This window comes from Corvus moneduloides, chromosome 12 (assembly GCF_009650955.1).
Source record: "Corvus moneduloides isolate bCorMon1 chromosome 12, bCorMon1.pri, whole genome shotgun sequence".
Lineage (NCBI taxonomy): Eukaryota > Metazoa > Chordata > Aves > Passeriformes > Corvidae > Corvus > Corvus moneduloides.
The window spans coordinates 19566541-19592094 of NC_045487.1; the positions used below are offsets into that span (position 1 = coordinate 19566541).

The 25554-nt window shown below is 44.6% G+C and overlaps 2 protein-coding genes across 3 annotated transcripts; one reads left to right on the top strand and one right to left on the bottom strand.

Moving 5' to 3' along the window:
* Window positions 1-11108: 11108 nt before the first annotated feature.
* On the bottom strand, window positions 11109-13166 carry CIAO2B (cytosolic iron-sulfur assembly component 2B). 2 transcript variants are annotated; one of them, XM_032122015.1, is made up of 5 exons: window positions 12927-13154; window positions 12772-12851; window positions 12443-12568; window positions 11918-11963; window positions 11109-11412 (listed from the first exon to the last, which is right to left on the bottom strand). In XM_032122015.1, the coding sequence occupies exons 1-5, from the start codon at window positions 13063-13065 to the stop codon at window positions 11315-11317; spliced, it is 489 nt and encodes a 162-aa protein (XP_031977906.1). In that variant the 5' UTR covers window positions 13066-13154; the 3' UTR covers window positions 11109-11314. The 2 variants fall into 2 exon arrangements, with proteins under 2 accessions (XP_031977906.1, XP_031977904.1); XM_032122013.1 differs by lacking the exon at window positions 11109-11412 and adding an exon at window positions 11419-11716 and having other exon boundaries at window positions 12927-13166.
* Window positions 13167-15489: 2323 nt separating this feature from the next.
* LOC116449983 (fatty acyl-CoA hydrolase precursor, medium chain-like) lies at window positions 15490-25142 on the top strand. Its single transcript, XM_032121993.1, has 13 exons — window positions 15490-15684; window positions 16242-16446; window positions 16766-16904; window positions 17169-17302; window positions 17779-17932; window positions 18172-18273; window positions 19028-19126; window positions 19593-19733; window positions 20914-20994; window positions 21814-21961; window positions 22590-22739; window positions 24449-24521; window positions 24671-25142. Exons 1-13 carry the CDS (start codon window positions 15609-15611, stop codon window positions 24858-24860), a joined length of 1692 nt encoding a protein of 563 aa, XP_031977884.1. The 5' UTR covers window positions 15490-15608; the 3' UTR covers window positions 24861-25142.
* The last annotated feature ends 412 nt before the right edge of the window (window positions 25143-25554 follow it).

The following is a 25554-nucleotide window of genomic DNA, read 5'->3' on the forward strand; positions in this document are numbered from 1 at the left end:
CAAGTTATATGAAGCATTACTCCTGCAGAAGCAGGAGCCTGGCTACCTCCCAAATACCTGGACTGAGAAAGAAATAGCAGCATTTATTATTATTTTTATTACAGAACTGACACACTCAGGCCACTGGGAGAAGAGACAGAGGCAGCAGTATGAAATACGTTGGGGTTTTAAACCTAAGCAAGAGAGACAGAGGTAAAGGGAAATGAAAAACAACATTTTTTTCCTTATCCTACAAAAAGTAGGATATAGTAAAAACATAGTGTCAAGTTTTCCTCACCATCACCCTTAAAATCACAGATTAGTGTGAACTGAACAGCCCTGGGCTGACTGGTTCAGTTTGTATCAGACCTTTTCACGTGAGGCATATTGCATTCCATTGTCTTGCTGTTAATACGTGGGGTAAAAGCAGGGGACTCTTTGAAGTGTACAACAAGCAGCAGTGGTGGAGCTCTCAACCCTGCAGGAACTCCTTTGTGGGAAGGTGACAAATGTCACATCCACGCTGACCCTGCCTTTGGGTGTTGCCAAGGGAAGGCACCCCTCCAGCCAAGGGGCCATGCTTTCCCTCATACTTACTCTTGGATTTAATGGCAGGTAATATTTTTGATTGAGCAGTGGTAGCCATGAATTTGGGCTGAAACAATAATGTGAGAAATATGAGCTCTGGAGTCGATAGAAATCGATACAGCTTAGAAAGCTCACACAGAGGGCCGAGGGAGATATGCAAGCAAAACCCAGCTAAAACCATTGTTATAGCTACAAAACGAATCAGCCTTTCATGGCCACTGTGCTTCCTCTCAGCTCCAGACCAGAAATTCCAAAGACCACTGCAAAAGAATGCATTTTCAGGCAGAGACTGATAAAATAGGTATATTTCAAGTCCATGGCTCATAACGTAAAGCGAAGGCCTGTCTCTCTGAAACTCTTGCAAAGGAGTGCAAAAAATAACTAGAGACAAGAATAACTGGAAATGTGGTTCATCTTTCAGCTGCTCTGAATTTCTCACTGCTTTGAGTAAGCTACAAAACTTCCAGTACTAGATAAGCTCATGACCAATGGAACCAGGTGAATCACTGCCCCGAAAAGGAGGAGTTGCACAAGAGGCAGATCCAATTTCATTGTGCCTGTGGAGTTCCTCAGCTTCTTTTTCACAGACTGTTAGTAAAATACTAATATATATATATTGGGGTACACTTGGGGAAAACATTCTGTCTTAGTTTAACTTCAAATTTCCACTTCATTTCAGTTTTTCAGTTGCGAGTTTCCTCCTCACTGGGACAGCAGCTGCTCGTGCTGCCCCGGCTGCGGGAGGCAGAGCTTGGGTGCTTGGATCCCCCTTGGAGTCCCAGCACGTACTGTATGTGGTCAGCTGTTTGCCCCTATTGCATTTCAAGTTTGGAGTAAAAGCAGAACATGACCTAAGATACTTCCATAATTATTTTCTTTAATCACCCCTAATTCCTCTTTTTCAGAAGTAAATCTGTCATAGCCAATGTGTGTGACATACATCATCCCTCCACGACTGGAATGCTAAATATCCTGTTACGGTTCCTGCGGGATCTATTCTCCTTAGTGGGGATTTCAGAACTCCTTTAAGAGAAATATCTGGAATTCAGAGACCATGAAAAGGTTTCTGAATTTACAGACAGTTGGTTTAAGGAGTGGGCAAAGTAAGTGGCTTTCAGTCTTACTAAGAATTACGTAGTGCTAAGGAAGCAAACTGAGAATGTAAGATTTATTGTTTACCAGCAATAGCTCTTGGCGAGAGGAATGAGTCTATTTACAATAACAAATTAAAGGAGCCATCCTGGGTCAGACTCAGCTTACAGCCAGTTTCCAGCAGCTGTCAGTAGCAGATATCTAAGGAAGAGTGCACAATAAGAACATGATAAACACAATTAAAACTCCACACACACAACCACCAGAGGCTCCAGATGAAGGATTTTTCTGCATATTTTTCTAACTGTTTTTTAGCACACAAAGATTTTCAATGCCCTGTTAAGACCCCCATTTACTGTATGGTGAAGCAGAAAATAAGATTTCGCTCATTTTCTCCACACATGCAGTGGTTTTATAGCTTTCTGCAGGAGTTTTCTCTTGTGGCTTAGGAAACTGGAGTTCCTCACTCCGTGTATAAACAGGAACCCTTACTTGCCCTTCTCTATCTGTACTAATACATCTTTTTAGACATTAGGGGACAGAAAGTACACAGATTGGAAACATGGATTATTCAAACTGCATGTTCCCATGGACTTTCACTGTGGATAATGAGGCTTTCTGCTTTCTTTGTTAATCCCAAGAATTCCTAGCATCTGTTTACAAGCAACATTTTTGCAGACCTGCTTCTATTTTATTGAGGAACTAAGCATTTACTAGGCAGGAAATAGGGCAGAAAACAGCCTAAAGCGACCCTTGCTAACCCACAAGCTCATTTGTCCATACACCTGCAGGACAGAGTCTTCAAAAGTTGCGTGTTAACAGCTCTGAATATCTGGATAGAGTTGTCATATTGTAGGTACTTCCATGAAAATGACAGGTGAAGAAGGAAAAGTCTCCCTGGATTGAAAACCCACAATAGAAGCAGCCTTGTGATCCTCAGAGGAAACACCCAACAGGCTTCCAGCATTCAGAGCCACATCGATGCCTTGCTGAGGGAAGGACACAGGACAGAAACACAACTTTAAATGTTTATGGCAATATAAAGTGAAACTTCAGCTGTGCTGCCCTCTTCTGTGTACCAGATAAGAAAAAAAGGACAAGGAATGTTTAATGTGTCTTTTCTTACACAGATGCCTTCTGTCCTGTGTCCAAATGTGCATTTGCAATGCTGAGAATCACTGCACATTACGTGAGGCTCCTGGTGGGGACAGAATCAAACATATCTGCCCTTCTGCTTTAGGTGACAAAGTCTGTTCCTGTCTCCCTTGTGGGGAAACTCCATTTTCCTTATCTTTCAATAAACAAAGGGACAAAACCCTTGAAGAAGGGACAAAACCTCACAATCATAGGGGAGACTTAAGAGTTTGAATTGGAAAAGCTTTGTACTTCTTTATAAGCAAGTGCAGAATTTATGGTGTCTTTTCCTCTGCTGAGTGGAATCACCCATGTAAAGCGTGTGGGAATTTGGATGTGAGGGATATTATCATCTCTTCCAGGAAAAACTGAGAATTTGTCCAGTTGGAATGTGCTCAGTTTGGCAAATGCCAAATTTGCACCACAGCAGTAAAAGGCATCTCTCCCTCTCTTGAATGTCACATTTCCTGCTTTGCCTCTGCTGCTATACAAGACATTCTGGTGAAAACCTTCAAAATTCTTATCGTAGAAGTATACTAGAATGAAAAGAATTCTCTTTTTTTTCTCATTTTAAATTGTCAAAGTTCTCTCTGATTCTATTCTTGAGAAATTATGTAATTATTACAATCATAATATGCTTCATTTTCTACCACCTTCTATCAAAAAAATATAAAATGGTCAGTATTTATGCTCATTATTAAATACAGAGAGCAAGCACAAGCCTAGACTGAGGTAAGAGAATGGTATGAAATGTGTGTCTTATCTAAAGGGGTTTATAGGCAGTAGACTTGAAAAATGCTATTTTGTGAAAGCAAATGCAGATCTTAATTTGAAAGCCAGCCCTAACTAGAAAAATCTGAATCAAAACTCCAGTGCCAAAAGTCTGTCAGTCCTAAAGGCAAAACTACAAAATCATGATGCATATCAAGGACATCCTACACCCAAACCAGTTACAGTGAAGCAGGTAAGAAATAACTTTATTTCCCTGTTCGTCTTCCCACAGGCAAATTCCCCACATCTAGTGAACAGCAGCATACTGGAGTCTTCAGTGAGGCTGTCACCTCACCTCACTTTACTTCACTCGGGCATCCTGAGCTGCCAATCACGTTGGGAAAGTGAAAGGGAGTTATTGCTCAGCTCTCAATCTCTGCATGTCTCATGCATGAGGAGTTTCCAGTCAGAGGTATTTTTGACAGGCACATTACAATGTAAACCTTTGGGCTTCAGGCACTTCATTTTCCAAGTCATCAAAGCTACTTATATTCAGTGAAAGACTCAGTGATCATCCCATTCTCTGGTGCTAATGGAATTCAGCCCATTGGTTGCTTTTCATGGCATTTTTCCATGTCACAGTTTTGGAAATGAGATCAGAATCAGGCCTCGGCATTCTTTTCCCTTCTCTACACTTACTCACAGCAGCAATTAACATGAACCAGGCAAATATTTCTTGGCATCAGACTCTCACAAGAAAAACACTCTCACAAGAAAAACACTCTCACAAGAAAAACGTCGAGTCTGTGTCAGTCACTCACTGCCTGCTCGTGCACCCCGGGCTGAGGGGTGAAATGGTCTTTATTCAACTATTAATGTCATAAAAGAATATGACAAATACAGTAAATTGCTTTGCTGCAAAGCCTTTCTTTCACACACCCCCCTTTCTTTCATATCTTTACAAGGGTTATAAATTTGCATCAGTCCTCTCTTCAAGCACACCAGCTCCACCAGAATCATTCAAATGAATCTACAGCCTTCTAGGGTAACAGCAGCATGTAGCTAGGCAACGAAAAAGAATATAGTATTTTACAGGAAGAAGGATTTTTCTAGATGATCTCATACAGATGCAGTGCTTTTTTGCCATATAAGAAGAAAATGGTTCATTGGAGAAATGAGTCTGTCATCCTGGCAACATCAAATCATGTTGATGCATAGGCTTCCCTTGATGAGCTGTGACAGAAAATAACAGTGTATTCTATATTGTTCCTATTTATTTCTCTGTATCTGTTACATATTTGTGAGTTTTTTTACAAAGACTAAAACCACAAACGATTTTTGGCAGATTTCATTAACCATCACCCAGATTAAAATTGAATGCTTCAATAATTACCAAGTCGGCCGAAATAAATTGTATCTTATTTCAGCTGAAACTGTGTCAGCTTTAAAAAAAAAAAAAAAAATTATGAATGGACAAGACATCCTGTTGTAAGAACAGTCCATCACTATATGTAGGGACGGAGCTGCTGTGGATGGTGTACACTGATTTTTTGCTCGTGAAGGGATTTGGTCAAGTGCATATCAGAAAAACCGAGATGATCCGGGCAGCGGGACCATGCCTTGGAGCCCGGGATGAGGACGGTGAGGCCGGCACACCGGGGCCGGCAGAGGCAGGCGCCCGGGCAGTGCGTGCGCTCCGGGCGGTGCCGCGCCCGGCAGGAGCCCCGGGCAGCCGCTGCCCGTGCCCGCGGGGCTGTGCGGCCGCTCCCGCCCGAGAGCGCAGCTCCATCTGCGGGGACCCCGGCCCGCGGGGACCCCGGCCCGGCTGCCGATCCATCCCCGTTCCCATTTCCCCGCCGTTCCCTGTTCTCCGGCTCGCCGGGTGTGTCTGTCCGTGCCGTCGCACACCGGACCCGCAGCGCTGCCGAGCGGTGTTTCCCAGGCTGGGCTGGCCCGGGCCGTGCTCGGCGCTGGCAGAGCTGCGGGAAGCAGGGAAAAATCCCATCCCGGAGCTTCCCGAGGTGTCCTGGCCGTGCCAGCTCGGGCTCAGTGCGCGGCGCTCCTGCGGCGAGAGGTTTTGCTGGCCCAGACCTGACTGCGGCTGCTCAGGGACATTACATCACAGCCTCGGCAGCTCTCGTGTGTTTCCTCTCCTTGGCACCTTGTTTTATTTGTGTATTCCAGAGCCCGCTCTGGGGACTGGCTTTCATTCTTCCCAGCTGGACCAAGGCACGATTCGTGTCTCTCGCATCCTGTCGAAGCAGGGATTGCCCAGTTAGCCACGCAAGCCAGGAGAAGACACAATTCCCTTGTAGTCAGGGGAAGACTCAAGCAGCTTTTGAGAGGGCTGCAGCCCGCAGGGCGGCAGAATGTCAGAGGAAGATGCATCGGCTTCATAACGCTCCCAGCAAAATTCAAATTCCTGCCATTTTAAGGATTAGCAGAATATATTGCAAGGGCTAATCTAACGTGATGCATTAACTGATGTGTATAGCATTTGCATCTAAGCTACAGTGTTTATTTATTCAGCCATAAAATGCAGAAAACCAGTTAATTGTGTGTCTTGGTAGGTGCGTAAGTACTTCTCCTGTGCAGCCAACTGTTTAAACTACAGATGAACTGACCTGTGTGCACCCAAACGACATATGCATTTAAAGGAAGGCAGATATGACTGAAATTAAAGTTGATACAATGTTTATGTTTTGTTTGAAAAAATAAATTTACTCTCTTGTTTTACTAGGAACGGCCCCATACTGTCCTTATAAACAAAGATAAATATGACAAAACTTCATCACTTCTATGCTAAGAATATAATCCAGAGTATAACCTCAGTTAAAGGTCTTAAATGTTCAGTATCAGACCCAAAAAGGTGAGTGGAAAGGGGAAGAAATTTTTTAAACAACAGCTCCTGTTTCAGGCTCCTAGTCAATTTTGTCATTAGTAAGAAACATTAATAAAGTAGCATTTGACAGGCTCTTTACAATGTTGACTTATGTTTCAAAAAACCCATTGAATAAATGTTTTTATGAAAATAAGTCAGTACAAATTTGAACAGAAAGAATTTATGTGACTCATTCCTAATTATTTCTGCCTAAAAAGCAATTGTTTGGGGTTTCTTTTAAAGGTTGGCTGCAGTGTTAGTGAAACCATTTTATGATTTTCAGTAATAAAAACTAGGGAAAAAAATGAAATCTGTTGGCATTTATTGTTTTTCTCTGCAAGCATTTCAGACTACGTGGATGATTTATTTGTCACTTTGCAGGAGAAATAAGAAGTATTTTATTGCTTAGATACCTTCATAATCCTTAGGCAGAGCATGTGCCAGCTCTCCCATTAGCCAAGTGGAGAAATCAAGCTACCAGGGATCCCAGGGTTAAGCAAGCTCCTGACGACCTCCTGAGGTTATTTCAGTCAAAGCCATGTGTGGCACACCTGATGGGAACCCAGAAGGAACTAATCTGGGCCAATTAGGAAAAAAAGTGCTATGGTAAACCATCATCTCCAAGTTACATCAAAACAACAGGGAGGATCAGGTCCAGCAGAGTTTGGCAGCGATGCCTGGCCAGCCACTTGGGTCCTGCTCGGCTCAGCAGGGACACAGCTGTGCCCAAACCCTTTGGCCACTGCACTTAGAGCTGGCAAGTGGGCCAGATCTCCCTTTGTCAGCTTAAAACATGGGGTTTATGGGGATACTGGTTCTCCTGATCCTCCTGTCTCCTGCTGTGTGTGACCCACCTACAGGGGGACAGCAGTGCCCGGCAGCAGCACAGGGCACTCCTGGCATGTGTCACAGCCCAGCCAGGGAGGGCACAGGGGGCCAGGCTGCGGCCGTGCCTGGGCTACAGGCCCCACTGGGAACCTCCCCTCCAGGCAGGCAGCTTGTAGGGAAGGAGGAAAGCAGAGGGGAAGGAGGTGTTTAGCATCAGGTGATGGGAGCTCACTTATTTCCCTGCCATCTGAAGGACAAAGCCTCCAGCAGAGCAGAAGCTCCATGCGAGGGCAGTGGCAGCACAGGGAGGTGTGGCACATCCCTGCCATTTCTCTTTCTCTTCCCAAAGGTCCCAGGCAGCAGCTGCTCCTCATTCCCAGGTCATATTTTTTCCACAGATTTAGTGGAAATTAACTTCTGGCCTGTTCTCTCCCTCCTGTCGTGCTCTGGAAGCTGAGCTATGGCAGGAACCAGAGCCTGTCGTAGCTCCTGTTCAAGAACCTTGGTGTCTGAAGGGTGCCAGTGCTGCAATGAGATGCTGCAAGGCAACAAACTGATGAGACAACTGGCAAGAGACCTTGAGGAGTGGTAGGATGAAAGTAGGAGAGCAGGGTTTCATCCATCCATCCATTCAAAGAACCAGGAGGTTTTTATCACTGCAGACAGTGCTACTCCTTTCCACAAAGGAAAGTTAAGGAATGGAGACACCCTGTGTGTGGCAGGATGCAAAAGCTCTTTACAGGTAGGACATAAAATAATAAATGTATGAGTTGATAGTAAGAGAAAGGTGAAGAGGTCACAGAGTGTGACAGAATGTCTTGTGCAGCTACTGAAGTCTGTTGGACAAAATCAGGGCTCTCTGCTATTTGTGCATTTTGTAAAAATGCCCTGTATTTTTAGCATTTTGTGGAATGAAAATTTTATGCGCTATTAAATGCTGCTGGCAAATGGCTGTGAGACATACCAGCAAACTCAAACACACCTCAGCTTTCCCTAGTTTGGTTCTCTTTGCTGTTACTTAGTAACATCAGAGAGATTTTGCTATAAACTTTTCTTTTGCCTATGGAAAAACGTTGCCTCTTCCACTTCTTCAGTCTGTATTGACGCCAAACAGTGCATTTGGTAAAGGAAGGGAAAGTGGTCCAGTTCTCTGCTTGACAGGCTGAAGTGAAATGCTTTTAACATCTATAAAAAAAAAATAAATTGTAAAACACAGAGTTTATAAATCAAAGCTCCAGAGGGAGATCTTTATCAAAGCCCTCTATTGACGCAGACACAGCACTCTTGAGCACAGCCAGAATACCGAAATAGCTTTTATTAATTAACATTTCCAGCGTGTGGCATACGCTGCTCCACCCAAGGGCCACAGGAAAGAGTGCCGTGCAAGGGTGAAGCTCTTCCATGGACAGGTTTGGATACAAAGCTGCTGAGCTGCTTCCCTGCCACTGGTGATCCTGGGCCAAGCACGGGCCGCAGCAGGTTCAGGCTGCTGGGACACTGTGGCAGCAGTGGGAGGGATCCTGCCCCCGCCCCGAGGTGCAGGAGCTGCCTTGGTGTGTGGGCTCAAACACCCTCTAGAGCAGGGACAGCACAGACAACTGCCCTGGGAGCGCCCTGGGAGCAGGGAATGCCATCAGGGAGCCCCTGGCCACAGTGGGAGTGGGGAATGCCATCCAGCCACCCTCAGAAGGCTCTGCCCAGAGCCCAGGAATGCAAAGCAGATGTCTGCTCCTGGCATTTTTCCTGGACTTGAATGAGGCTGTTTGTATGCAACACAGCTGCTCCAAAGGGTCATAGTTTCTCATGGAATGTGTCCAATTACAAAGCATTCCAGAGGCTAAATTTAGGGCTAGTTTTGGAAAAATAAACATCTGAAAAGAAATATTTCTAACAAATTAGTGTTTTCTTCTCCCACTTTGTCTCCATACAACAGGAACCAGCTAATGATCATTAAAAGCAGGATGGAAGACTTTCACCAGCACTGGCTGGTACATTATCAGCAAGTACAGAGCTGAGGGAGCCTGGACAGAAGGGCCTGGGGCCTTCAGAAAAGTCACCGTGGCTGTTTCTATCATAAATACAACATCCACATCACTTAAACAGACATGTCAGATCTAAAGTAATCAAATTCTCTGACCCTAAACAGCAGAAGTCAGACCTCTTCCTTGAAAACCCACAGCAAATTCCCCTTACTGAAAAGTCATCCCCCAACTATTAACTATAAATATAAACCATCAAACACAACCTGTTGCTTCCCTGAGAAGGTAAATGGTACAAAGTGCATCCCCAGGGTTGCTGTGTACAGTGTGCTTCATGAGGCAAGTGCCAATACCCCAACAAATAATTTAATACTGGTATTATGTAGTTGTGAAAGCCAAGCAGAGAGCTTCAGCAAAGCACCATTTACTGATTCCTTCTCCATTTGAAGTGCAGGTTGAAGCAATCTGTTGGCAGCTTAATCATCCTTCTGTTTTCCCCCTGGTACATACTGGCATTTCTTTCTTCCCCAAAATCTAGGAGGCAAAATTTATTTTCTTTTAAAAAAGCCACCAAAAACCAGAAAACAAAATCAAACCAACCAAGCGTGGTGCCTGGGAGCTGCCTGCATGCATTACCATGGCTGAAGTTTCATCTGTGGTGCAAACGTTGGCAATGTCAGAACTAATCAGCTCAGTGATTCAACAAGAGGCAGAGAGGAAAGCTGGGTCATTCTGTTCCTTGCCCAATATTAATATTACATAAATACTGTCTTTATTTCCAGTTTCATTCATACATCCCAGCAGTGCTGCCCATTCAAAGGATGCCAAATGAGCAGGTGAGGCTGCTGCAGAGTCAGCTTTCTGTAGAAGCCCTGTGCAAACAGGGAGGCTCAATTCTGGAATGGGAAGGTCTGGCTTTGTTTATCTCCTATTTTGCTGTGTGACTTCAGATGTCACACTTGGAGCACTGGACTGGACTGCCAGGCTGTGCTTTACACAATGTCCACAAGTTTCACCCTTTTTGAACAGCTTCTCAGACCCTCCCAGAGAAAATGCTACTGGAATACAAAGCACTACCACCAAACTGGTGAGCACAACCTCTATTTTAGAAAGTGCGTATCTTATTTTCCAGATAACTGATGGCAATGAAAGCAACATTGTCATGTGTGCATGCACCAAAACACCCAACAGGATTTCTCAACAGGCTGCTATTTTTCCATGTGGTTCAGGACTAAAGACATCTTCTACAAAAATTCAAATTAATTCTTAATGATTTTTTCTATTGTCAGTGTCTGTCAAAGACAACAGTTTAGTGAATGGCACAGGTCCCAAAGCAGAAGCATAGGCTGGGTTTTAGCATTAAATCTCAAGACATTTAAAGCAAAACTTGTCCTTCAGCTGTCAAACACTGCCAGGACAGTCTTTCAGCAGAGCCTGCTGGGCTGTTCATACTGAGAACTGTTAATGACTCCTGTGCAGGTGCACAAATAAAACCTCTCTCAAAGGTACTGTATTTCCTACCTTAATGAAGTAGTAATTAAAAATAAATCATGATTTATACAGGTCTAGAGAGCCTTCCATTTTTGGCTAATCCAAGGTAAGATAATTAAAACCAGATACATGATTTGGAAGGGTGGACACTTACTGCTAAATGTCCTCCAACTTTGCACACACCAGCTTGTACAATTTGTGATGTCTGAAGCCAAAACTATATCAGCAGTCTGAAACTGTCATAGGAATGCAAAGATTTTAAAATTATCTTGGTGTACTTGCTTAGTCCAGTGTGCAAAATCCGCTTCTAAAATGCAGCTTATAACTTAATTTTAGTAGTGAGAAATAAGTTAAAAACAGGTTGAAAAAAAAATTTTTAATGAAAATAGGTACATTACATAGGTACAATGTAATGACTCACACAATTAAAAAGCCAATTTTCATTATATTTTTGTAGCTGTTTGTAAGCTAACTCCCCACATAGCATTTTTTGAAAGAGCAAAGAAACATTTCTTCAAGGGAATTTAAGTGATTTTATTTTGCTCAGAGATTTATGTATAATGTAACATCACCACTTCTATACCAAATTAGTTTAACAGATCAGAATACCAATGACTTCCTCACCAGGCAATTATGACCGAGCAGACAAACACTGATTCACCACTTCCAGCAGGTGAGAGTTTTCCAAAGCAGCTGCCACACGTTCTTTATCAGCGAGCTGTTTATTAACTGTGCAGACAAAACCCACAAGAAACCAGTCAGGGCACTGGGACTCGATGTCTTCTTGAAAGCATTTTACCTTGAGACACATAATTGCAGTTGCCATGGTACTGAAGGCAGTTCTGAGGATGCCAAGTGCACCCCAGAGCTGCTGTCTAAAGGCAGAGCCTGTCTGTCATCACAGTTATCCAGCGAGCTGGCCGTGATTCAGCAGCAGGGAGCTGCTCCAGAGGTGTAACGCAAGAAATCCCCATTTTCCTCCCCTCTTCCGAGTGCTCAGGCAAATCAGTGACTCTCTGAGAGCACAGATTGCCTGAGGAGATGTTTAAAGAACACCACAGAACAATCTAAGTGACACTCCATGTTCCTGTTCTGGAACATCCCCCAGAATCCGACGCACAGGAAGTCCCAGACACCGAGCAGCTGCTCTGCAGCTGTGGGAATCTCTCTCCTCTCTAATTTTCAAGATTAAAACAGATATAAAAACCACCCAAGAGAGGACTAAAAGCCTTACCTGCGTGCTCAGAGGCATGTGTTCCTGGTGTTATATGAACATCCAGCTGAAATAGCATCACAAAAGAAACAGAGGATGAGTTCAACAGAACACTGGAAGGTTAAGTTCAAACTAATAAAAATAGGATAGTAACAAAAAGAGGGGGGAAAGGACATTCTTGCCACTATCAGTTACTCTATATAACAGAATAAAAGTCTGAAATCGCAGAGTATTCTGCATTTGCATCTGCTTAAGCCTGCTTCAGCCAAGGTGAGACCTCTCCTCCTGCCGTGCCACAGAGCACTGCAGTGATTCCCCTCAGAACCCCACTGGCCCATGACAACAGCCCCAGAGCCACAACTGTGCACTGATATTTCAGCCCACTGCCCTCTCTGGTTCCTGCAGTCTCCCTCACACAAAAAATGGAAAAAAGCAGTTATTTTTCACTATAAGATAGTTAGCACTTTTTTTTTTCGCCTTTTTTTTTTTAAATTTTTCCGAACACAATCCCCCTCTTTTGCTTTCCCCATTGATTTGACCCCTTACCTTGAACCTCTCGGGCAGAGAGCGGATCAGTTTGACCTTTATGGAGAGGCCGATGAGGGTGGCCATGCTGCAGTGCGGGATGGTGGGAGTGAACTCCACCGACACCGTGCTCTCGGCATCGTTCACCTGCGGGAAAACACACCAACAAACCCGCTGCTCTCACCCCAGCCTACCCCGAGGCCTTGCAGGTCAAATTCGACCCGCTCACAGATTTGTTCATTGGCATTTTTCAGTACTATGTTTAGGTACTACGATGAATATATTTAAATATTTTTCAAAAACAATTAGCTATCGGACGGCTGAGGCAGCACATCCCGGCGGGATCTCACTTTCACTCGCACTTGCTCGACGACGTTCAGCTCCTCCAGGGTGAGGGGGTGCTCGGGGTCATTGATGGAGCGGATGAGATGTGCGGGTTAAGGAAAGCGGAGCTGCCCTGCCCGGCCCGGCCCGCCCGACCCTGCCCTCCGCTCCCGCAGGATATCAAAGATCTCCCGGTCGTCGATGGCGTCGGGCAGCTCGTCGTCCTCCTCCCGCGCCGTCACGGGGCGCTCCCCGGAGCGGCGGTAGATGAGGGGGTTTGCATTCTCCAGCGGCGCCGCGCCTGGGCCCGGGCCCACCATGGCGGCAGCGGCACCGGAACCAGCCCGGACCGGAACCAGCACGGACCGCGATCAGCTCCGGAACCAGCACGGACCGGAACCAGCACGGACCGCGATCAGCGCCGCACCGCGCGGGGCCCTGGGCGGGCGCGGCCTCCCGGGAGCGGGGGCGGGATTGGGGCGGGCCCGGTTCTGAGGGAGCCTCCCGGGGGCGGGATTGGGGCGGGCCCGGTTCTGAGGGAGCCTCTCGGGAGCGGGAGCGGGATTGGGGCGGGCCCGGTTCTGAGGGAGCCTCCCGGGGGCGGGATTGGGGCGGGCCCGGTTCTGAGGGAGCCTCTCGGGAGCGGGAGCGGGATTGGGGCGGGCCCGGTTCTGAGGGAGCCTCCCGGGGGCGGGGGCGGGATTGGGGCGGGCCCGGCTCTGAGGGAGCGTCCCGGGAGCGGGATTGGGGCGGGCCCGGTTCTGAGGGAGCCTCCCGGGGGCGGGATTGGGGCGGGCCCGGTTCTGAGGGAGCCTCCCGGGGGCGGGGGCGGGATTGGGGCGGGCCGGGTTCTGAGGGAGCGTCCCGGGAGCGGGGGCGGGATTGGGGCGGGCCGGGTTCTGAGGGAGCGTCCCGGGAGCGGGATTGGGGCGGGCCCGGTTCTGAGGGAGCGTCCCGGGAGCGGGATTGGGGCGGGCCGGGTTCTGAGGGAGCGTCCCGGGAGCGGGATTGGGGCGGGCCCGGTTCTGAGGGAGCGTCCCGGGAGCGGGATTGGGGCGGGCCGGGTTCTGAGGGAGCGTCCCGGGAGCGGGATTGGGGCGGGCCGGGTTCTGAGGGAGCGTCCCGGGAGCGGGATTGGGGCGGGCCCGGTTCTGAGGGAGCGTCCCGGGAGCGGGCCCGGTTCCCCCGAGCCCCGGATCAGGCGCTCGGCTGCAGCTCCAGGCTGGAAGCGAATGCGGTTGGCGGCGCAGTGTCCGTCAGGGGCCTCGGGGCTGGGCCCGGTGCTGCCAAGGATGCTCCGATTAAAGTTGTTAATCTCATCTGTTCCCTGCTTTGAAAAGTCAAACAAAAAAATCCCCCGCAAACTTAAACTGGAGTGATAGAGTGTAGCCATGACATGCTTTGGCTTCATACACTCCTTTAAAAGGGGATTAAGGCAAGAATTAACTATTTTGATTTTTCTTCTTTTTTAATCGTTAGTTTCTAGTTATTTGTAATCTCTAATCCCGGTTGTTTGGGGTGGGGGGTGTTTTGGGGGTTTTGTTGCTCTGTTTTGTTTGTCGTGGTGTTTCAGTGAGATTTTTGTTGTTTTAAGGGGGGTTTTTTGAGAACTTTGTAGAATTTAAGCTCTGGAGGCTGTTCACATTTGCCCTGTTTACCCTGCCTGTGGCACTGACAGCGGATGAACTGCGACTGGCGCTCCCGCTGCTGCTCCCGAGCGCTGCTGGGCCGCTGCCGGGGGCAGGTAAGGCGAGCTGGTGGCGCCCGGGGCTTGTACTGGTGGTGCTCAGGGACTGTACTGGTGCTCAGGGACTGTACTGGTGCTCAGGACTGTACTGGTGGCGCTCAGGGACTGTACTGGTGGTGCTCAGGGACTGTACTGGTGGCGCTCAGGGACTGTACTGGTGATGTTCAGGGACTGTACTGGTGCTCAGGGACTGTACTGGCGCTCAGGGACTGTACTGGTGGTGCTCAGGGACTGTGCTGGTGCTCAGGGACTGTACTGGTGCTCAGGGACTGTACTGGTGGTGCTCAGGGACTGTACTGGCGCTCAGGACTGTACTGGTGATGTTCAGAGACTGTACTGGTGCTCAGGGACTGTACTGGTGGTGCTCAGGGACTGTGCTGGCGCTCAGGGACTGTACTGGCACTCAGGGACTGTACTGGTGCTCAGGGACTGTACTGGTGGTGCTCAGGGACTGTACTGGCGCTCAGGGACTGTACTGGTGGTGCTCAGGGACTGTGCTGGTGCTCAGGACTGTGCTGGTGCTCAGGACTGTACTGGTGCTCAGGGACTGTACTGGTGCTCAGGGACTGTACTGGTGGTGCTCAGGGACTGTACTGGTGGTGCTCAGGGTTTGTACTGGTGCTCAGGGACTGTGCTGGTGCTCAGGACTGTACTGGCGCTCAGGGACTGTACTGGTGCTCAGGGACTGTACTGGTGGTGCTCAGGGACTGTGCTGGCGCTCAGGGACTGTACTGGTGGTGCTCAGGGACTGTACTGGTGGTGCTCAGGGTTTGTACTGGTGCTCAGGGACTGTACTGGTGGTGCTCAGGGACTGTACTGGCGCTCAGGGACTGTACTGGTGGTGCTCAGGGACTGTACTGGTGGTGCTCAGGGACTGTACTGGTGCTCAGGACTGTACTGGTGCTCAGGGACTGTACTGGTGCTCAGGACTGTACTGGTGCTCAGGGTTTGTACTGGTGCTCAGGACTGTGCTGGTGCTCTGGAGGCGGTCGCTGCAGTTCACGCTCACAATTCAGCCGCGCTCCCTTGCGCCGAGTGTCCTCGCTGGGACCTTTGTCCCCTTCTCTTCCGCATAAAACCGGAGAGAGTCATCGAGAGCCCACTCGAGGGTGAAAAATGGCTCTTCCAAGCCCGATTGCAGTGCTTTGCACTTTGTTTTGTAGTGTAGTGTTCCTCGTGTGCGGGGCAGAAGGTGAGACACGCGAGCTGTTGTTGTTGCTGCTGGGGAAGCCACTGCACCAACAAGTTGCAATGTTTTTTTCAAAGGCAGTAAATCTTTTATGCTTTGGTTACCAATTTGCAAAAATGCCTTCATATTGCTAAAATTACTGGTTTTGTGGAATGAAGCTATTTTTGAGATGATTTAATGAAAAGAAAGCTTTCTGTCTTTTTTAAAAGGTAGAAAGTAGCAACATTTCTGAATTATCTAAACAAAATATTTTTAAGATCTTGTTAAATTATAAATTCAGGAAATGTTAATGGTTTTGCTGTTTGCTCCGAAATTTGCTCTTGCAGAGTGAAACAGGTAAACTCTGTCCTACCTGGCTCCAGGTGTCACTGGCAGGAGGGTTTGGCATGGGGTGTCTGCCACTGCACCAAAGCAAAATGAAACCTGGACAAAATTGAAAGGAATAAGCTGAAATGTTCTAAATTAAACAGTCAGTTAAAAATACTTAATAGAAAAGTCTATCTGGTAATTATGAAGATGCAATTTAATTTTTTTTCTTTTTTACCTTTTGTGTTGCTTAGGACAGAGTGCTGCTGAGCCAGAAGTGACTATTGCACTCGGACGGCTCAAAGGAACACAGACAAAAGTGAAGGGGACAGACAAGCGTGTGAATGTTTTCCTGGGAATTCCTTTTGCAAAAGCCCCTCTTGGATCTTTGAGGTTTTCCCCACCTGAACCGCCTGAACCCTGGACTGGTCTGAGAGATGCAACTTCTTACCCACCACTGTGAGAGCTGTTCAGTTCATTTGTAGACAGAACCTGCCCATGCTGGTCAGGGTTGTGTTTATTGGGATACAGGGGCCTGATTTTTGCTGAGGAGTTTATGTTTGGTAGTGGATACATTGCCAGTACTGGAATATTTCAAGTACAGGTGTGGAGATGTGCTTTTACAGGCTGCACCTCTCACTGATTCTAAATAACACAAAATTCAAGCACCCTGTGGGGATTCAGCCTGTGGGGCAAAAAAAAGTGTGTTTTCTCAATCATTGCTACATTGATGCAATTGCAGTTTTTGTACTAATAATTGTACTTTTTTTTTGTGAAGGTGTCCTCAAGATCTGTCCCTGTTGAAAGCAGCTGAAAAAAACTTTAAAGAAAAGCACATTGCATTCCAAACTTCTGAGGATTGTTTGTACCTCAGTGTTTACAGCCCTGCTGGCTCAAGCAAGAAGGACAAGTTACCTGTATGTAAACCATTGAACAAACTTGTGTTTTATAAAGCTTGCAAGTAATGATTGCCCCTAAGAGACTTAATTGCTTTTGAAAATGTGATGCTGCACAGGCAGAAATAATATTAGCGTGTAAAATTCAAAGTCCACCGGTCTGAAATTCAGCTGCCATCGTGCTTCAGTGATTTGGTGTTCCTAATTCTCGGAGGTTGCTTTCCTTTTTGAAATGAAATATGCAAACCAGTGCATAAAGGTGTGTCTCACCCTTTTGTTTCGAAGGTAATGGTGTGGATCCATGGAGGCAATTTTATATTTGGTGGTGCTGCTAGGTATGATGGCTCTGCACTGTCAGCCTACGAGAATGTTGTGGTGGTAATAATTCAGTACCGACTGGGACTCCTTGGATTCTTCAAGTAAGATCACCTATTTCACTTTCTACAAAGTACTTGCTGTCATGTTTAAAGCATGGGTAGTTCTGTTTGCTAAATCTGCTGAACTTCTATATCAGCTTCCCACTGTTACAGTGGTTTAAATGTACATAATTCACTGACATCAGGGCTTCAGAACACCAAGAAATGTCTGTACATCCCATGTGATTGCAGCCTGCTACCAAATCATAGTTGGGCTTATTTGGATGGGTTGTTTGTTCTGGCCTTTGCTTCCATCCTCTGGTGTGTAGAGCAAAAACTCATGTAGAGTAAAGGCCAGGGATCCGCCCATGCAGGGGTGAGCAGAGAGTGGAGGCGAGTCAGGGGCTGAGGTGTGACCGTGCGGGGCTGGAGGTCAGGGCCAAATATGACACTTTGGACAATATATAAAATGTTGAGATTGACTTTACTGTGGGATTGTTGGTGTTCCTGAAGAGTGGCTTGTGCTGCTTTCCTTTCAGTACTGGTGATGAGCACGCCCGCGGGAACTGGGCATACTTGGATCAAGTCGCAGCTCTTCGGTGGGTCCAAGGAAACATTGAGCACTTTGGTGGAGATCCAGGCTCTGTCACTCTCTTTGGTGTATCTGCAGGATCTTGCTCTGTTTTTGCACATGTAGGTATATAGTAGATAGGAATAAAAGTCTTCAAAAACTCACTTAGTGTAACTTTTCATGCTTAATCTGGTTTTTGACAGGAAGTTTAACAGCATGTTGTGCTAAATCTGGAGACTTCCCCTGTAAGCAAATAAAGATGTGTAATTCCCCACTGAATCCAGGAGCCTAGTCAAGCATAGAGTTATGAATAAGGGTGTTAATGTAGAATAAATACTTTCTCTTCTTCCCTTCTTGGCAGGTGTTATCTCCTTTATCCAAGGGTCTCTTTCATAAAGCAATATCAGAGAGTGGAATTCTAATTCCCCCCAATAAAGACTTACATCTTTCAACAAATCTTGAGGTAGGCTCATTTTTTTTGCATTTTAAAGTCTTTATAACCTAAAATAGGATGTTTATATGTGATAATTTGTTTAAACGAGAAAAGGGGAAAATCTCATTGTGTGCTGTGCAACAAAGATGATCCAGTTTATTCTTGCAGCACACCTGTTTAATTTCAGTCTATTTGGTGTTAGAAATAGATTGTACAGCTATGTGATTGTAACACCTGTGGGCTGTCAAAGGTGTATTCAGTCATACACATGCCAAGCTAGGCAAATGTCCATTTTTGTACCCACTGTACCCTATACAGTAACTGGGACATTTATTATGGAAAACTTAATAGGAATCCAGAAGAAGAATTCAGGGTTTTATTGACCTACAGTTTTTTAAGGGAGTCTTTTATTTTATGTGAAGTAAATTAATTTAAAATAAAAAAAAAATCTTAAAATTTTTTCTATAAGTGCCTTTTAATTTCTTTTCCTGTAATGGCAGACAGTAATAATGTAAATGTTTCTGGATTTTCTTTCCTTATTTGGTTTATGCTACAAGCTTGTATTATCTCTACAGCAAAGTTTGAAGAACAGTGAATGGAAATACAGCAAGAAAGAGAAGTACACCAGAATGATTTCACTTTGTGATCGAATTGTAGCATTTCTAGTAAAATAAAATACTCAAAGATCTATCAAGCTCACCTAAATCTGCCACTAAATCCAGCTATTAACAACAGTGTGTATAATGATTTTCTAACAGTGCTTGTCTTTGTTGGTAATTTTCAGAAAATTGCCAGTATCTTTAAGTGTGAGACGAGCAGTTCCCTGTCCCTGCTGAGCTGCTTGAGGAAGCAGGAAGCAGAGCACCTGGTCTTTAACAGCAAGGTAGGTGAGACTTCATGGCAACAGAATTTTTTAATGGCTCTCTTGCAAAACTTTGGCTCAGCCTCTGATCAGAGTTCATTGATGGTCTGTTCCAAAGTTGATTTTTCTTATCTTTTGTCAAAATACTCCCTAAATGTTGAAATCATTTCACGCAGAATTTCTCTCTGGAAGTTTCGGCAGTGTTGCAGCACCTGTAAAGTTGTGAGCGAGGTTTGAGCATCCCTATGTTTTAATGTCAGAAGCAGCACAGGATCAGGAACCCATTACATTCCTCTACACCTTGACCCAGCCATTGTATACTCCTGTGCCAAACTAAATTTATGTTACAGTGGATGTAGACACTTGAATTTCTTAAAGCCCTTTTTTGCACTTAGGACATTGAATGTGGACAACTTACATGACTTCAAGGGAAATTTGGAAATACTATTAACAACTAATTTGATCTTTTTTTTTTCTCTTCCTTCAGGAAATCTCATTTCTACCCTTAGTTTTGGATGAAGTGTTTCTTCATAAGCCACCTGAAGAGATATTGGCTGGAAAAGAATTCAATGTAGTGCCATTTATGATAGGAGTCACCAACAATGAATTTGGCTGGAATATTAGATCTGTAATTTAATGTCTATTCTTCACTTTTAGTGTGTTTTTAATGTTTGTGTTACGTGTTAGGACAAGTCTTTGCATTGTTGGAAATACATACAAGGTAAACTTTGTTTGCATCGTGGCTCTGCAGTGACCCAGAACCACCTGGTCACAAGAGGGTGAGAGGCTTCATCTGCAAGTTAAACATGGACACATCAGCTGGAACATCAATTTTGTAAAGTATTTTCTTATCCTAGAATTTTAATCCCTCACCCAGGCAGAGAGAGGAAAAAGAATGCAACAATCAAGGGCTTATTACAGAAAGAAAATTAAAGCCAATCCTTTCCCCCACAGTAGTCAGGGTTGATACATAGTGTGTTTAAAAGTGTGCCACTGATCACCTAGACCAGCTTCCCTTGTGTGTCATCACCACCCTGCAGAAAGAGCTTTCATTTGAAAACCTTGGGGCAGAGTGTGGGGACAATGCAGGTGTCCAGCCCACTCTGCAGAAATCCTTTCTCATAGGAACTCAATGGGTAACACAAAAACATGAGCAAATGCTCTCAGTGCACAAAAACTGCAGGAGATGGATTTATGTTCTCTCTCTTTCTTGTCCCTTTTTTTTTCATTTCCTAAGTATTCAGTTTCCTTTCTGCAGTACAAAGCATTTGTTCTGAATCTGTGTAGCAGCTGTCTCTGGGAACATGCTGGTTTTAATTCCCAGTGCAAAGTGAAATCTGTTTGAATTTATTTTGCAGCCAGAACAGTTGTTTTATGTAATGCTGTAAAAGAGGAGGAACCCTGCCTTATCCTTATTTCAAAGGGCTCAAACAATTGCACTAGAGACAGGCTGCCAGTGACTTTTAAGATCTCCCCCAGGAGAATGAAAATCTGCCTGTGAGACAGAGGCAGCTTTTTGCTTCAACTCTGCCCTTATGTTTTCTGGTCCTGCAATTTTCTTAATGTTGATTTAAGGATTAACTATGTAGTATGAGTGGTCTATGTAGAAACCTTCACCAAGGCAACATTTACTGCAGTAAATACAAGCTTTTCGAGACAGCTGCTGCATTGTGCTGTGCTTTTGCATGTGATTTGGTGTTCAAAAATAAACACCAGTAGTAAGAACTAATGGAATAATGTAGTTCCAATGTTGAAAATAATGGAGACATTGAATGGTGCTAATAACATTGGTTTTTTTCTCTGTACAGACATCAAAAATGACAAGTTTGAGGGAAATAGGAGATAGAAAATCAATTGCCTCAACTCTAGAGTTTTTTCTACCAATGATAGTAAGTACTGCTGCACTAATCTAATTTGAGAAGTGAGTTTTCTTTTTCAGGTGTCTAACAGACCTGGTCTCACTGCTTGAGTCATAGTGTCACTAAGGGCTGAGGTCATGTTATGCTTTGGGGAGAGTCCCAGCAAAGTTGACAGGACCAGGGTGTACAGAGTTGCACACAAATAGGATTGAGTCAGGCCTGGGATTTGGGAAAATGCCTTTTTCATTCTAGACCTCAACTAATACTTTAATCTTACATATTTGTAGGATTACTGTGATGGTATCCTGAGTGTTAAAGTATCTCATGGCTAGTCTCCTGCTTGGGGGGCTTCAAGGCATATTTTTCAGTATGTTTACATTAATTGTAGCTTTTAAAGTGGTTACTTTGCACTCCTAGTTTTGAGGTGTATCTTTCAGGCAGCAAATTCTAACCCTGAAAACTTACACTGTTTTTGGAAATCCCATTGGCCTTGTCTTCTTGTCTAATAGTCCATAAATCTGTCAAGGACTGAGAATTTACTTTTGAAATTCCCATCTCTCTTCTCCTGAAGAAAACAGAAGCCAAAGATATTGTCAGGAGAAATTGCTGGATCTACACTTATTCCTGTAGAGTTTTAACCCATATAAATCTAGTGCAAATTTGACCTGAGGTGGCTGGTTTGTTTGGTATTTTTTCCCTACAAAAATCGTGAATAGGTTTTGTTCTGCATCAACGTGGGTGCTGTCATGGACCTTTGTGCCTTTGCAGAATCTCTGAAGTTTAGAAGATGGCAATTTCAGCTGCTAATTTAGACAGTGATCATTTGTCTGTTTGTTTCTTGTCTCTTAGGATGTACCCTCAGATTTTCTGCCCATGATCATAGATGAATATCTGGGAGACACAGAGGATCCTGCAGAGCTACGGGACCGATTCCTGGACCTGCTGGGGGACATGGCAATTGTTATGCCTGCCATCAAAGCACTGAATTATCACAGGGGTAAGCTGATCAACAGCAGTGGGACATTTAAACCTCCGACTGGAGGCTGGATCAAATGATGTAGACTCAAATCTTGTCATATATAGGCAAGTTGCCTTTGGGAACTTGAGGAATGATACCGGTCTGCAGGGTTGTGTGTAGTCCCTTTTCTTTGTATTAAGTGTCTTGCACTGTGCTCATAATCACAATATATTGAGAGCAGAGCGTGATAACACAGGTGAATGTTTGCTAACTTAAGTATGCAGGCTTAAAAATCAAAACATATCAAAGCAACCTTTGTCCTTTGGCCCACAGCTACTTGGGAGGCCAGCTCTGTGGTCTGGAGATTTTCTGGTCTGAAAGTGTAGACAAGCCATGCCAAGATACCCAGAACTGGAAATAGACTGATGTTATTTTGTTTTCTGTGAGTCTTCCTAGGGTGGATCTTTGAATTTTTAACTTTTTTTTTTTTTTTTTGGTAAGTGCTGAATTCTTAATTTTGCATTAAAAATAGAAGTACATACTTGAATGTAAGAATTGCATTAAAAATGTGCCCAGTATAAAGCTTTGTTTAAAGTAATATTTTAACCAGCTGAGACAGCTGTAGTTTATGTATCTCTTCTTTAACTCTAAATGTTATGTCTTGCAGAGTCTGGAGCTCCTACCTACTTCTTCGAATTCCAGCACCGGCCCAGTTCATACTGGGATAGCAAACCAGACTATGTGAAGGCTGACCATGGGGATGAAGTTGGCTTTGTCTTTGGGGGGCCATTTCTGGCTGGTGACATCCAGCTCCGCAGTAAGGAACAGACACTGCTCACTCATAAATTAATCTGGTAGCACTGGCGTTCTTCTATTCAGTGTTCTATTCATTTTTATCAGACTGAAGTGCATATATTGGCAGTGAGATCAAACCATAACCCTTTCTCCTGACAGATTTGGTTTTACAAATTTAACCCTCTCTGTCTTCTCTCCTGTACAGTTTGCTTGTTCTGAAGCACAGTAAGTTCCACATCTTGTCAGCAATTCAGCAAATAGGACATTTGCTAGAAAATTCACTGTCATTATCCCAGGACTGTGCATGAATTTGCCAAATAGCTTTGGCTGAAAATTAAATTGAAGGAAAGGTCAATTAAACTTGCAGAATGCTTGGGAAGCAGGAAATCCAGGATCTCTTCTTTTCCTGAGGAGTTTAGGCCAGTGTCTCCTCCTTTCCAGGAAATCTCATGGGCTGTCAGGCTCCAGAGACTGAGGGACTTGGTCTTTTTTGCAGGAAGTGATTCCAGCTGTGTTCAGAGCAAGGCTTGGAATTCCAGTGTTTCATTTTCTGTGTGAAGATCTAATGGTTAGGTCTGTTTTGCTCCACAACTCAATTAATACTTGAGCATTTATTCAAATGGAACCAGTCCATTGAGGGAGGATTAAGGGTGTAATCCCAACATTTCCATGGGATTCTGGAAGTTCCTTCTGGCAGAATTCCACATTGTTACATTCCAGATGAATCTGCCAATCACTGAACAGTTAAGATACATGATGCCACTTCCTAAGGAACATTATGAATCCAGCAGCATTCTTTAATTACTTATGCCTAAAACAGTAATACTCAACATGGAGTATTTGCTTTCCCATGGAACAAATTAGGAACAGTTCTTATTTTGACAAAGAGACACAAAATGTCTGCTTATTTTAAGTGAATTCACCAGTTTTTCTGGTTTTATTTTTCTCATTTGCGCGTAGTTCAAGTCTGGTTCAAAGCCTACATAAGTGAAAGTATTTCCTTTTACTCCATTGAACTTTGGAGCAATCCAGCTATGTTGTAAAGCCCTTTGTTAATCTGTTACCAGAGCCTTTTCCTTTTGCTTATATTTTATATTTATTTTTTTTACTTACATATCTTGGCACTAGAAAACACTGAACAGTTCTTCTCCTCTTTGCCTGAATTTACCAAGGGCATTAAGATATCAAATACTTTTCTTAGTGTATTGAGATGCATTTATAATTAAAAACACCCTGGAACTGAAGTAATTCTCACACAGTGATACAGTGATCTTATGTGCTCAGAAATGGAGTGGCATCATCTTGTGTGAGAATGAAGAAATCTTTGCCTAGTCATGCACTGAGTAATAGGGAGAATTTCAGTCCCACAACACTAGAATGGGATCCAGGAAACAAAGCCATGTGGCCCATTCCTGGAGTTGTACTGGGATGCAGTACACATGGGGTTTTTTTGGTTCTGCTCTGATTTCCTGGAAGGTTACAGGCACATCACCTCATTTCCTTGTACCCTAATTCCCTGATTTCTACAGTAAGGTAATTATGCAGAAGTCGTTCATGAGGAGTGCTGACATCCCTTGATGCTTGCTGTATTGCTGATATTTTGCTGGTGTTGTGTCTCTGTTGCAATTGCTAAGTTGTTACAGTATGTTCACACACAGAAATGCTGCTCGTGTAGTAGCAATGTCTTGATTTCTGCCACATAGAGGAACTATTCTGTATTTTGTCTGTCAGGTGAAGTTACAGAGGAAGAGAAGAACCTCAGCAGAACTCTAATGAAGTACTGGGCTAACTTTGCTCGAAATGGGTAAGAATCATGAGATTAATGACAGATATTGCTGCTTTGCACTGACTCCATGGGGAATTGGCTGTTTTGTTGGTTCAGTCTTAACTTCTGTGATTGAATTCCCCTGCAACTGAAAAGGGCACTCACTCTTTCTTTCCTCTTGCTTACAGAAATCCTAATGGAGAGGGTCTGGTTGAATGGCCATCTTACAACCAAAATGAAGAATACTTGCAGATAAATCTACAACAAAAGAAAGATAAAAAGTTGAAAGAAAAGAAGGTAGAATTCTGGAAAAAAGTGATCCTTGAAAAGACAAAGAACAAAAGCATAGAAAACAAGAAGGTTAAATTAGAGTTATAGTTTACAGTCTAAACATGCACATAAAATGCAAGCTGTTAGGATAGTAAAAGGAATTACTTGAAGTAATTTTGAGGATAAAATTACACTTCCCTTCTTTGCACCTTTTCTTCACAGTTCTCATACTTGCAATTATTCCCTGTAATAATTCCAGTTGATCCCTCACTTGTTAAATACAGCTACCTGATTTCCCCAGTGCTCAGATTTTTCTGTCACTCCCCCATGACTGAAGACAGAATGTAGCAGCAACATTGTTTAAATAAAGTGAAATCAATGAAGACCCAATTTGTGAGTAAAACTGTCTCTTGATGCCAAGTTTATCGGTGGTACAGAAGTTTTGTTGTGGTGTAGATACAAAAATGTCCTCTGTGGAAAGAAGATGAGACTACTCATCTTCTGCTTCATCAGTTGTTCTGCTTCATCAGTTGTTTTTACAACTGAGACAGGATAGTTCTGAGTGTTGTGGTACCTAATCTGTAACAGTAGTGCTGGAATTAAGACTTCTCCCAAAGGGAGAATATGCCTCCAGTACCCACAATTCTCTCCTTTTAAATTTGGCTGTAACTTCCCTACAAGGATTAACATTTCTGTCTTTTCCCCAGTGCTTCTCTCTGTGCTTCAGGCTGTTCCCTGTGCCAGTCAGTGCCAGTCAGTGCCAGTGTGCCTGTTTGCACTGGCTCACAGCCTCACTGCCAGC

Excerpts from the sequence above, each read along its gene's own strand:
- CIAO2B (XM_032122013.1), bottom strand. The coding sequence starts at position 13,065 with ATGGTGGGCCCGGGCCCAGGCGCGGCGCCGCTGGAGAATGCAAACCCC. Across the intron at positions 12,569-12,771 it reads TCGAGCAAGTGCGAGTGAAA|GTGAACGATGCCGAGAGCAC; the intron begins GTGAGATCCCGC and ends GTTTTCCCGCAG. Across the intron at positions 11,717-11,917 it reads ACATGCCTCTGAGCACGCAG|GCAATCTGTGCTCTCAGAGA; the intron begins GTAAGGCTTTTA and ends ACATCTCCTCAG.
- LOC116449983 (XM_032121993.1), top strand. The coding sequence starts at position 15,609 with ATGGCTCTTCCAAGCCCGATTGCAGTGCTTTGCACTTTGTTTTGTAGT. Across the intron at positions 19,127-19,592 it reads ACCTGGTCTTTAACAGCAAG|GAAATCTCATTTCTACCCTT; the intron begins GTAGGTGAGACT and ends CTCTTCCTTCAG. Across the intron at positions 24,522-24,670 it reads GCTAACTTTGCTCGAAATGG|AAATCCTAATGGAGAGGGTC; the intron begins GTAAGAATCATG and ends TCTTGCTTACAG.